This window comes from Silene latifolia, chromosome 8 (genome assembly GCF_048544455.1).
Source record: "Silene latifolia isolate original U9 population chromosome 8, ASM4854445v1, whole genome shotgun sequence".
In the NCBI taxonomy this organism is placed as follows: Eukaryota; Viridiplantae; Streptophyta; class Magnoliopsida; order Caryophyllales; family Caryophyllaceae; genus Silene; species Silene latifolia.
In genome coordinates this window covers 5,870,123-5,883,811 of record NC_133533.1, presented here as the reverse complement: position 1 = coordinate 5,883,811, position 13,689 = coordinate 5,870,123, and the positions used below count along the sequence as shown (strand labels likewise).

The following is a 13,689-nucleotide window of genomic DNA, read 5'->3' as shown; positions in this document are numbered from 1 at the left end:
GAAACACCACAACATATATTCACAAATCACTACATTATCTCAATTTTGTTTTCTGGGAAGAAAGCTAATACAAATATGGAGTTACTATTTACATTCCCAAAAATTTCCCAGCAATATATTAATTTTACAACAATTTGAGAGTTTGGGAGCCTGTTTCGAAGTGTCAAGAAACGCTCCCTCGAAATAATGCAAGATTAGCTAGAACAAAATGATCACTTCCCTGTTTTTTTTCACAAATATGATAACATTACATGATTTATCTTCACACAAACAAAAGATGATCTGGTGAAAGCCGAGTTCGCTGCAGAAGAGATATTATCAGGGCATTGACCTGCAAGCAAGCCTTTGTTGCTGTTGCTTCTGGCATTGTAAATGGTATGATCTGGCCTTGTCTCTCAACTCCTCAAATGCTCTCATAGTTTCGACATCAAAACCTCCTGCAAACTGGCGGACGTACATAGACCATAGATATTAGCGGAGATTTATTAGCTTAACTGGTAAAGTCGTCGACTAAAATTTGGAACCCGTCAGCATAAAAAAAGTTATCTAAAGAATTAACGTCTAATTTGTATAACAATTAGTCTCATTGTAGATGGTATATCCGTCTAAAGATGTAGACGGGTCAAATTTGTCACCACTTTCATAATAAGATAACCTCCACCTAAAGTGAGATTTGTCACCACTTGTTGTTTATCTTATTATGAAAGTGGTGACATATTTGACCCGTCTATAACTTTAGACGGATAGTGTCCGTCTAAAGTGAGATTTTGTGCTTGTACAATATAGCAAGTTAGCAACAATGGCATATGGTAAAGTCATTGATCATAGTTCAAAACTCTATCAGCATCGATAGTTGCTCTTGTGGCTCCTTAGTCCTTAACACTAAAAAGAATGAACCCTAGTTGGTAGTCATGGACGATTCTCATAGCGAGTTTACTGAATGTACCTGATGAACTCTAAATGCAAAACGAACTCCTTGAACGATTAGTTCTTCTTCCTCAGGACCACCACCGACTATTTCAAGCTCTGCTAATACTCTTTTCATGTACTTCATTGCTAGTTTTACTGATGCTAGCTTGATCTGTACAAAATTTAAAGAACTCGCATTAATGCTAAACTGAATAGAACACACTGCAGACTAGCATAGTCCACACAATTTCGAAGTTGGTGGTAGCAATCATATAAATCATAATTGAGTGGGTCCGCAAACTGATCTACTTTCAAATATGGCAAATGCTGGAACTCATATATCAGTTTCTGCTCTCAAACCGTCATGTCCACTTCATTCTCGCAAGTCAAGTTGAACAGAAATACCCAAGACTGTCTAAAGAAATACAGTAACATGGTTTCCCAACTTTAGGCGGAAATTTAGGTCCAGTTCCCTGAACGTCTGATGTCGTTATAATCCCATCATAAAGGCTTGAGTCGAATGTTTGGGACACTAAAACGACCTGACAACCTGATCATGGTCCTAGCATGACCCACAACATTTTGTCTCTAACTAATACGAAGTAACTCGCACTATCTTCCAGTTCCAGGCCCTTCCTTTTTTATTCCACAAAAATGGATCGACGAACTTTCAAGAGGTTGGTCCCTTTTGTAAATGATTTACATATTTTTCCGGAGTTGGGGCAAAAATTTAGGTGCAACTATCCCATCTAACATTCCGCCACTCAGATCCAACCCGACTCAACTACAATAAAAACTAAACTACCAGACAAACTGAACATGGCCTTATCAATATCTTCTGGTCTCCTTCCTTTTTAGTTCCACAAAACCGGATCTAAGAACTTTCAAGATCTTTGTGTCACAGTGAAGGAAGGATCCTTTAATTGTGTCTTTCTAGGCATATGGGGATTCATTAAAGGTCAACCAACCCGAGAAGAATCCGATACTCTTAGTCTTTACTCAATTCCAAACCCTTAAAATGCCCAAATTCCAGACCAGCAGACAACAATGTATATGGGATTTCCCATGTGAAAATGCATGCGTGGGCATTGTTAATTAAAGCAAGATTATAAACTAATTTCCGTCTTTTTGTCAGTTAGCTGCATTATTTATGTTAACAAGAAAGCTGATTATTTAAATTAAAGCAAGATTATGCTAATTGATATCAACCCAATTGTCATTTAGCTGCATTATTAATGCAGAAAAGAAAATTGATAGTATAATGCTGTCATTTAGTGGATTATTATGCCTGAACAATATAACATGAACAAAAAGCAAGTTACATCCAAAACCACATACCAACTTCAGATAAAATATGTCACAAGATTCCTAGACTATGGCTCAATATCTTGTGATTTAACACGACATTTCCGTGTGATTCCATTCGGTCCAATGCAAATTAAAGGAATTGAGCAACAGAAAAGACCGATGGTGGCAAAAGAAAAAAAAAATCACACCTGACTAACAAATCCAGTGTCAAGCATCCAATCAACCGGAATTTGGAACGACTTGTACCGATTGGCTGCAGATTCTCTTAACCGAGATAGATTATAAACGCCATGCTCCAACCTGTATTGGTTATAGACAAATTGAGAGGTTAGAATACATGTGACACCAATCATTAATGCACTAACCCTATGATTAATTAAGCACAGTAGGATTTGAGTGGGGTTTCAGATATGAGACCGTCTCATACAAGACTCAAAAACATCATAATAAATGAGTAAAGAAAACGAGAATAGTTACTTTTCAAGAAGGGTTTGCATTTTCTTTAGAGTTGTTGAACAAGCCTGACGAGCATCATGTCTGAAGGATGATGCCTCAGACTCCAGCTTCTTGAGATCCGAATACTCAAATGCTGCTTCCCTTAGTCCATCAGCCTTTTTCTCCGGCCAATCAAAATGTTTAAGAACCGCCCTCTCGTCAACCTGAAACAAGTTTCACCAACCATTAATCTAGATGATCTCATCCAAACCAAGAAAAAGGCCTAACTAGGTATCACGAGTTCACGACATACCAAGTAAGAGAGTTCATCATCTAGCCACTTCACAAAGGAAACCACTTCCTCAATGTCTATAAAACAAGCTGTCTCAACCTCCTTTATCAAAAACCTGATAAAATCTCCTTGCGTTTCAACGTCCGTCTTAATCTGCAATAATTAAAAATCGAGCATAGAAGAACATAAATCAATCTGACAAAAACATTTCCCAAATGGCGAGTCTTGTGTGAAACAGTGCCACAAGGTTAATAGATTTGCCAAAAATCATTTCACTTATTACTCTATCGTAAATTTATGCCTTCCGAAAATTAATCATACCCAAAAAAATTGGATGACATGTAAATATTTCCACACTTGTTTGTTTTCTGTCATAATTTCAATTCTCAAGTGGCTGCCTAATCTCGGGTTAACATCGATACCAAAACTGTTTTACCGCAAATTAAGGAATCAACATCGAACCCAAGTCTCATGTACCGAGAAATCACGTCATTGTATTGTTAACATCAAACCAACAAGGGCAACAACTAATAACTACTAATTGAAATTGCAAGAAAACAAGTACTACAAGAACATGTCAATTTCATTTGAAACTCAAATCACTATCAAATTAAAGAGCCCAACGAAAAAACAGCTAAAAAGCTGCATCATAACATTAATTCAAATCGGAGAAGTAGCTGTAATACTGAACTCAAAAACCAAACTTCACAAAAACATCCAAACAAAAAAACTCCTTACTAAAGACAACTATACTCCACACCCTCCCCCTTTGTCTTGTCAATATCAATATTAATCCCTCATACCACACTTCTACGGCAATACCGTCATTAGTTCAATAACGTTAATGTTATTGAACTAATGACGGTATTAGTACTAATTGGATGACTTTTCAAATGCCCTTTTAGCAATGGTAGAGACAAAAAGTAACACCACAAATCCAAAAATCTAACAACAAATCTTCTAACTTTTAGGGACGAATTGATGTGTCAAAGACGATTGTCTCAACTGTCGTCTATCGATAGGATATCCCGTAAATAGTGAAATCTGAAGTCTTAAACAAGCATTTGTGAAATAGGTAACAATTCAATGTTGGACAATAATAACACGGAAAATGAGATAACGTCACCATGATAATAAAACTCACCGCGAGTAGGTAAGCTGATCGATTTTCAATTTCACCAACAAGATCCCGAGCACTAGACGCCGTCGTCAACTCCGTCGTCGCGCTACCACCTTCTTTCCTCGAATCTCTCCTCATCAATGAGTGATAAAACTCCACCACCTCCGGCACTCTCTTCACTTTCACCGTCACTCTATTGCCGCCGACTGCTGGCGGCGGCGGAGGCGGCGGCGGAACAGAACGTGTCACCGTCGCCGGTGACTGCCTCATCGCCGGCGGTGGTGGTGGAGGCGGTGGCGCTGTTACATTTTCGGATTTACACGAAGATGAATCCGAAAAACATCGTTTCGGCGGAGGTTTCGGAACCCTAGGTATACAACGTAACGAATTATCCCTAATTTCATCGGCGAAGCTATTATTCCGACAATTCGTCGCCATTTCCACCGCATAATCATCAAATTTAACACCATTGCTATTATTGTTATTATCATTACTACACTTTTCGCCATTGTTGCGATTATTGAAGCTTACACTTTCCGTTACTCTACCACTACAATTTCCGCCATTGTTGCGATTACTGAAGCTTACACTTTCCATTAATCGACCACTACAGTTTCCGCCATTATTCCTATCATCAATTTTCACGCCATTAATACTGTTACTATTATTATTACCACAATTTCCGCCATTGTTGCGATAACTCAAGCTTACACTTTCCGTTACTCCACCATTACTGTTTCCGCCATTGTTGTGATTACTCAAATTTTCCGCCGATTTTCTCAGATTCAAATTCTTAATAAGACTAGACTTGCTACTAACCTCAACCAAACCTAAAAACCTTTGCGATTGCTTAACCTCCTCCATTTCCGCCATTAACGCAACAATCTTACCATCCTTTTCTCTCACCTCCGTCACCAACCTCTCATTCTCCGCCGTCAACTCCGCCACCTCCCGACACTTCTCAGCGATCTCCGACGCGGCCATTTCATGTCTCAGCTTCACCTCAACGAGCTCCGTCTTTAATCGCGACTCGCGCTCCCGAAGCTCGTCAACGACCTTCAAAACCTCATTTACCGAGATTTCCGGCGGTCGCGGCTGCACCTGCGCGGAGGCGCGTGGGAAATACGCACCGAATGAGCGATTTGATGACGGTTTCTTGTTTGAGAAAGGTGGTTTGAGGATGGAGTTTGACGGCGGTGAGGGTGGAGGCGGCGGTGGGTGTTTAAGGTTAGGGTTTGGGCTAGGGGTGGGTTTGGGCTTGGGCTTGTCGGGTTTAGAGGTGAGGCCCATAGCTTGCTTGACTTTACCAGCTACCATGGGAGGAGGAAGAATGGAGGTTTTAGAGAGAGAAAGAATGAAGGAGGGGTTTAAGAGAGAGAGGGAGTGAAGTGTTGGAAGTGTGAAGCGGGAAGTGTGAACATGTGAAGGTGTTGACTAATGGAAGAGAAACGGTCGTGTTTAGGTTTGGGATTTTGGATCTACGTTTCAAATTTTATTGTTTTTTTTAAATTCCGAGACGGGTTTTCAATGAGTTATTGAAAATATACTTATAACTTGTTGGACCTTATAAATGTTTTCGTAACTTATTTTTTTATTAATCACAAAAAATTACGGAGTAACTATTAAGAAAAAAATACTTACTCCGTCCCGGTGAATTGTTATCTATTTCCATTTTAAGGGTGTATCATTCATTTGTTATCTATTTTTATTTTGGGCAAGTACAGTATTGAACAAGTGGCTAGTATATGCAAGTGACAATTGTTCCTTTATTTTATTAGTTTGTGTCACATGCATTGGTCTTTGTGTAAAAAAGAATAGATAACAACTGACTGAAACAGAAAAGTAGTAGCTATGGATAATAACAGATTGGAATCTCAATTAAAAATAAAATGGACATTTGTTATGAAAACAATACAAAATTAAGAAACCACTTGGGCTATGATCAACAATAAAATGATCACGAAAATCACAAAAGGGAGTACAAAAGAAAAAGCGGTCTTATACTACAATAATTTAGTGAAAGACAGTCGCACCGCTAATAAATTTTCTTAATTTTTTTGTAAATTAGTGAAGTTTATCAAAATTTCCGTTCTAAAAGGCTAAGTCCATGCTCTTTCATGATTAATTTTAACTCATTTTAGTTCTGATCAGCTCTATTCAGTTTCGCTTCATTCAAAGGCTCTGTTTGGCAAAACTACCTCAAAAATAATCAAACTCGAAAAGGTAGAATGAAACCGAAAAAGCTAATCAAACTGAAAATGTGACTGATAAGGTAGTGAAAAAATTAGAAGGCGATAAGGTAATCGATTATATAAAAATGTGTGTGGCAAATTAGTTTGAAAAGGTAGGCGATTTTGGTAAAATTACGTAAAAAGATATGAAAATTATTTAATATTATAGAATAAAGGGTACAAAATGGAAAATAAGTCATTTCAGTCACTGATTTCTCAAATGCTTTCGAGGTAAGATTTCATTTCAGTTACCTTATTTGACCAAATAAGCTACTTGCCAAACACTTGCAAAAAAATCAGGTAGCTGAAATTTTGGTCAAATAAGCTACTTTAGTCAAATAAGCTACCTGAAGTGTCGTACCAAACAGAGCCTAAGTTTAACTCAACTCTTATAAGCCGGAAAAAACAAAGCCTAAAATAAGTTAATGAAATCCCCCGAACTTAGTAGATTATCATTATCGTAAATTTGTTCGCTTTGTTAGGTGATAATATAGGACCTCAAACCGCCCAACGCATGGAGACCAATAAATCAAAATGAAAGAAATTAATGCAAATACTATAGATACTAATGTTGTGTACCCCTTTCTATAGGGACTCTTGCATTTGACGAACTATCTTGCGTTAGATGTTGTAGTAGCTGGCATTTTTCATCCCACATTTAATTTCTTGGAATTTTTTTTTTCCGAGTGGAAAACTAGTATTTATTACAAAGTAAAGGCAGTAACAGCTAGCTTGTGCGCTTTTTTATTCAAAATACGCAAAATAAACGAAATCAAAAAATAATGAAAGTTAGGAGCAAGATTTTAAATTTTTATGATCAAAAATTTGATCTCTTGTTGTGCGACTTCTAACCCCAAATATTGTAGAATACACTTCTTATAGAAAGATGCAGGAGATTATTATTTAATGCGCACCAATTTCTTGGAATTTTATGTGATATATAGAAGATGGTCAGGGTTGTCTAAGGCCTTGTTCAGTTAAGACTTATGAGCGCGGGAACCGGGCTTTCAATTTTAATTGTCAAATATATAAGCATTATTGACGAAATTAAATCCAAACCTTGAATTATACTCCATTTGTGCATTTATATTTATGAGTCAAAATTCTCTCCATTTACTAAAAAGAAATGAAAAGAACATTACCTATTAACGGCGCAGATTGTATCTGGAAGTGAGGTGGGGTTCAAACCTCTAATATTAATGCCTTTTTTTGTTCTTTTGTATATAACCTCTTACCTCAACTAAGTATAACGATGAGGTATGTTGTACACGGCATTATGGTCTAAAGGACTCTTTTGTGGAGTTGATCATCGTGTTATTTTGGTCATGTATTGGTCGGGTTAGTTTAAGGCTGACGGGTTTTAAATATGTGCCTGTTTAGTTTTGTCATTTCGGATTTAAGATTATATTTTACTAGCAAATCGTTAAAAAGTTGAATATGGTTAGCTCAAAACAGGTTAACTCTGTTTGGATGATTTAAGTTGGAGAAAAAGGATTGTACATCAGATGTACTGCATCACATTCAATGATTTTTTGAGTTTTTGTGTATTTTTTTCGAGTACTATAGAGTTTATAAATTACATTTTTGTTTTATGATGTCAAAAATCAAATTTTTTTGAGCTTATATGTAATTTTTTTGAGTTATAATGTAACTTTTTGAGATTAAAGTTTAGGTAAATAAGCTCAAAAACTTTATAATAAAACTCAAAATTTTTAGATTAAAACTCAAAAACTTTATTTTAATGCTCAAAAATTATACTATCTGATGTACTACATCAGATGTATAATTCACTTACTGTTTAAGTTGTTCTCAATTTGATTAATACAAGTACTCTTTTAGAGAACGGTGTGAGCTGTGAGAGTGTGTATTTTGGTTTAATTTGCATCATTCGGATTATTATTTCATCGTTAATTTAATACCTCGTAAAACTCGTGCTCTTGAATTCTTCATGCTATTATCAAGTATCAACCATAAGGTCTTGTTGAATTAAGGAGATGGGAGAATTATACTGTTTCTGTAGTTATCTAGTGAGGTTGGAGAGAAAAAGGGAGGACAAATAAATAGATCGAAATAAAGTATAAATATCGAATTTTAGAGATTGATAAAGTTGAAATCACCCCAAGTTAATTATTGTAGTCTTGGCTAGGGTTAGAGTTTAGGAGACGAGTAAGTCTCCCTTGTGATGATATATCCGTCACAAGCTTGCAACGGGTCAAGTATTATCCGTATGACAGATAAGACAAAATAGAATGTGATTCTCTAGGCATTATGCTTTTGTCTTAATTACCTACATAAATAGTATTTGAGCCGTCACAAGCTTACAACGGATGTACCCGTGAGAGCTGAGAATTTGTGTTAGGAGATAGCACAACCTAATCCTCTCGACTTATTGAATGGCATGATCGAACATTCGGGCATACATCAATTGGTCCCTTCTCTTTTGTCTTGAATGATTTTTTTTATATTTTTGATTTAACAGTCACAATAATTGCATAACAATTGAAACTAGTACGGGCCTACCGGCGGTGTTCTTTAGTCCGCCTTTTGCAAAAAGAAAAGTGTTATTATGTCTTTTTTTAAAAAAAATCGCAGAAATAATATATGCTTAAATTATCTTTGTAAAATAATTCAGTTTGGATCATTCTCTAGTAATCTAAAATTCGAACAGTAAGTACATCGAAACCTATAACTTTATAAGTATCATGATTCATGATATTGTTCCACTCTTTCCAATTAGAAATTAGAATTTTTAATTCTTTAAGGCGAAACGTGGTCTAGTTTAAATGTCACAATTAATAGTAAGTATATTGGAACTCATACGCACCACGTTGGAGTTGGAGTTGGAGTTGGAGTTGGAGTTGGTGTTGGTGTTGGTGATGGCGATGGTGACCGCAATGGTGATGACGGTGGTGCTAAAGGGGGAGGTTTTACTGATTGATGCCTCTCGACCCCATGCCTTGGTGGTGCGACATAATAACATCGCAGCCAAGGCCAAGACGGTCCACCAGACCGCTTTTGACCAACAATATCTCCTTGTACATGACTCTTGGGGTACCATAATGACCTTAGCTCCTTTCTCGCATTTGTTTGAGCCATAACATGTACTCCCAACATTTCCTAGGAACAATAGCATTACAAGAGCAAATATCATTGTTAATAATCTGAAAATCGTCATACGAATAGATGATATTGCGTGAAAGTAGTAATTAAACCCTTAAGTTTGCTCACTTGCGAAATTAAACCTCTTAAGTTTGATATGTAGTGGTTGATCCCCTTAAGTTTACTCAAACGTGAAATTTAATCCCTTCAGCTTCTTATTGTGGGCGAACAAATGTGTTTTATTTTGGGTTAAATGAATAATAAGATCACCATACATACATTTATATAGAGGCAAAGGAGTAAAAAGTATGGAGTAATTGACAATCTAGACAGTGAAGATCTAGCAAACTCAACACATTTTTGACTAGTTTACTACTCCATTAACGAAAGAAGTCAAGATAATTAAATGTCGTTAATCAAAGTAAAGTCAACGTTTTCATGTCCTTGCTATTTACGGGTTTGATTTACATTTGTAAGGCTTGTTGTAAGTTATTTATTTGTGTGAAGAATAATTAAACTTTTTGACTTCTGAAATTCAATGGTGTATTGGTGTTATTATTATAATAATAAAGTAAAATTAGTTGAACACAACAAATAGTTGGCATGTTTATGGGTAGAGTTGGCAATCGTGTCAGTTGGCTTGGTTTGGGTCGGGTCATATAGGTTTAGGGTTGTATCGGGTTAACCTACTTTTTCGAGTCTAAGTAATGTTTGGGTCGAGCCATTTCGGATCAATTCGTGTACCGGTTAGGGTCAGATCATTTATCGAGTCTAGTTACTTTCTCACATTACTTCAATGTTTGACCATTAAGTTATGTTTTCGATCTTATTTGGTTTAGTTACTTCATTATTAAGTCAACCATATCAAATTAAACATTAAATTACTTTCTTTTTTATCAATATTGAGCTTAATTATTATCGATCATCAATCTAACCGGGTCAGGTTCCCGCTCTGGTCACTAATCATAATTGGGTCGTGTTCACATAGGAGGGGTCTATCTAGTCATGGGCTCATGGCTCCTTCATTAGTTGGGTTGTAATCTTGTGGACCACCAGGCCAACACGGCCATTGCCATCACTAGAGCTGGCCATCAGCACGGGCTGACCCGGCCCGACACGGACCCGGCCCGCCCTAGCCCGTTATTTTATGCAGCCTGGCCTGAACCGGCACGGCCCGGCCTTAGCCCGCCGTTAACCCTGGCCTGGCCCGGTCACGAAATTCGGCCCGGCCCGGCCTTGGCCCGCCAATTTAGCAAAAATAAAAATAAAAAAAATAAAATGGTAAGGCCCGCCACCCGCCACCGGCCCGACCTTAGCCCGCCTTTGGTCCTGGCCCGGTCAAGCATATCCCGGCCGGCCGGCCCGCCAAGCCTGATCCCTTCCCCTGGCCTGGCCCGGGTTTGACCAGGAGAGCCCGGCCCGCCCCCTGACCAGCCCGGCCCGGCCCTAGCCCGGCCCGAGTACAGGTCTAGCCATCACTATTCAGTACGTATTCACATAGGGGACTCTATCTATCTAGTAATGGGCTCATGGCTCCTTCATTATTTTTTTTTTATTTTTTATTTTTTATTTTTACCCATCTTATATTTTTGACGTTGATTAAACACTCCATGAAAGACAATTCCATACAAAAATGGAACGCTAAAAATAAACAAGGTTTTGTGTTTTTTTAATTAGCGATGAGTTAAATCTCCTAAAAGACAGTCTCTGAATAACTTTATTAAAATACCACTTTGTACTTTAAGGTTAAAATGGTACCATGCGTGATAAAACAACCTAAATAGGTACGAATCATGGTTAAAAATAAAAGAGGTATGCTTATAATGAAAATAAGTAAGGAATTGAAAAGACCTTGTGGATTACGATCAACAATAAAATTGATACCAAAAACACATAACGAGGTACTATATATTAGTCTCTCTATTGAACAATATTGTGGAATAATATCCATATATTATGATATTGTTATACAATATTGGGTCAATAATATCTAGACTATTTTGTTAAATGTATATATTGTTACCTAGTTTATAGGCTAATTCTTAGGCAAGTATATTGTGTGTACAATCTTATATATCGATGTACATTGTAACAGTTTGATTCATTCAGTAATTTTTATCACAATCTTTCCCTACTTTTCCTTGTGTATTTCGTTCTCTTCATGGCATCAGGGCATTGATCCTTTTGTTTTTTTTTTCTTTTCCATCACCAATATTGACGAAATGACGCAAGGACAGGGAATTCACATCAAATCCGATCAAAAATATGAGACCATACCACCTTCCTCACCATTGTTTCTTCATCCAAGTGAAAGCCCAAATTTGTCTCTCACTCAAATCGTTTTTGATGGGGATAATTATGAATTATGGGCGGATGCTGTACGAAACGGTCTCGATGCGAAAAACAAACTAAGTTTCATCGAGGGTACCGTGCAAAAACCGGTGACTGTGGAAGGAGAGGCAGAGTCTCTGGAGGCCGTTGCTTGGCAACAATGCAACGCCATAAGTGGTAATGAGACATCAACCCACGGTTTTACTCCCGAGGAAATGGTTCAGTTACGAACTCTCTTAAGCGGTAAGGCCGAGAGTAGTCAGCCTGCTTCAGGTACAAATTATTCTCGACATAATTCCTGGTTACTCGATAGCGGATGCTCACATCACATGACAGGTAGACGAGACTTGCTCGATGGTATTTGGCGAGGAAAACCGTCTACCGTGAGTTTGCCTGATGGATCACATATTGTGGCACAGGAGCATGGGAGAGTCACGTTGAGTGATAATTTTGTGCTAAAAGATGTCCTTTTTGTACCATCCTTAACTTGCGATTTAATCTCCATACAACAATTAATTTTAGAAAATAATTGTGTAGTGACCTTTTACAATGATCATTGTGTTATACAGGACCAATCTACGAGGATGAAGATTGGACGGGGTGAGCACAGTGACGGTGTCTACTATTTCAAGGGTACACGAGGACATATGGTGGCACAGACAAGCACGAGTGTTGACTCTCATTTGTGGCACAAAAGACTTGACCACCCGTCTAGCAGTATTTTACCTCTTTTCTCGGATTTAGTTGGTTTTAATTTGTCTTGGAATTCAAATACTATTTGTGACCCATGTTGTCGGGCCAAACAAACTCGTTCGGTTTTTAAGTCTAATAATAAGAGAAGTACAGAATTGTTTGCTCTAATTCACTGTGACATTTGGGGACCATATCACGCAAAAAGTTTATCGGGAGCACACTATTTTCTCACTATTGTAGATGACCGAAGTAGGCATGTTTGGGTCCGATTGATGCGAGATAAGGGAGAGGCCAGTCAACTCATGATTAATTTTTGTCAAATGACCAAGACTCAATTTGGGAAGGAGGTTAAGGTAGTGCAAAGTGATAATGGGACGGAATTTTTGTCCAATATTATGAAAGATTATTATAATGAGCATGGTATGATTTTCCAAACAAGTCCAATCGACACCCCTCAACAAAATGGTAGGGTTGAACGGAAACATAGGCACATTCTAGAAAAAGCGAGAGCCCTTCGTTTCCAAGCTAACTTACCTATTGATTTTTGGGGGGAGTGTGTTCTAACCGCTGCGTATTTGATAAATAGAATTCCTACTCGATTGCTTAATGGGCTCACTCCTTATGAAGTTTTATATGGAAAACGACCCTGCCTTGATAATATTCGAGTCTTTGGTAGTATTTGTTATGCTCACAATAAAGACAAACCTAAAGACAAATTTAATGAGAGGGGTAAGAGATGCATTTTCGTGGGTTATCCTCATAGCAAAAAAGGGTGGAAAATTTACGACTTAAAGAAAAAGCTTATTTTTGAGTCGAGAGATGTAATTTTTTATGAGCATGTCTTCCATTTTGCTAATGATCAGCCTACAAATTCGGATGAAAATTGTCAAATTAACAACCCCAAGTCCACTGCCTTTGTGGATGACTTTGACATTAGCCATGAGAAAGGCACTGATGATGCCAGCGAAGGGGGTGACAATCATGAGACAAGGGCAACAGAGGGCCAAACAAATGATGAAAATATTGTCAAAGAGGAACTGACTATGCAGGATGCAGAAGCAGAACACGAAGATGAAGTGAAATCTGAGAGTGGGCAAGAAGTTGGGATTGGTGAAGGACGAGGTGCTCGTCAAAAATTTGAGCCATTTTGGAAAAAGGACTATGTATGTAAATCTACCCGACTCGTGGACCACACTGTCAGTGCTCACTCGTCTCAATCGACATCCAAAAAGAAAGGTACCCGTTATCCTTTGATTAATTATGTCACTACC

The 13,689-nt window shown here is 37.7% G+C and overlaps 1 protein-coding gene across 1 annotated transcript; it reads right to left on the bottom strand.

The window, feature by feature from the left end:
* On the bottom strand, nt 1-5,561 carry LOC141596152 (protein INCREASED PETAL GROWTH ANISOTROPY 1-like). Its single transcript, XM_074416237.1, has 6 exons — nt 4,089-5,561; nt 2,966-3,097; nt 2,695-2,876; nt 2,406-2,517; nt 947-1,081; nt 1-444 (listed from the first exon to the last, which is right to left on the bottom strand). The coding sequence occupies exons 1-6, from the start codon at nt 5,379-5,381 to the stop codon at nt 319-321; spliced, it is 1,980 nt and encodes a 659-aa protein (XP_074272338.1). The 5' UTR covers nt 5,382-5,561; the 3' UTR covers nt 1-318.
* Between the last annotated feature and the right edge of the window lie 8,128 nt (nt 5,562-13,689).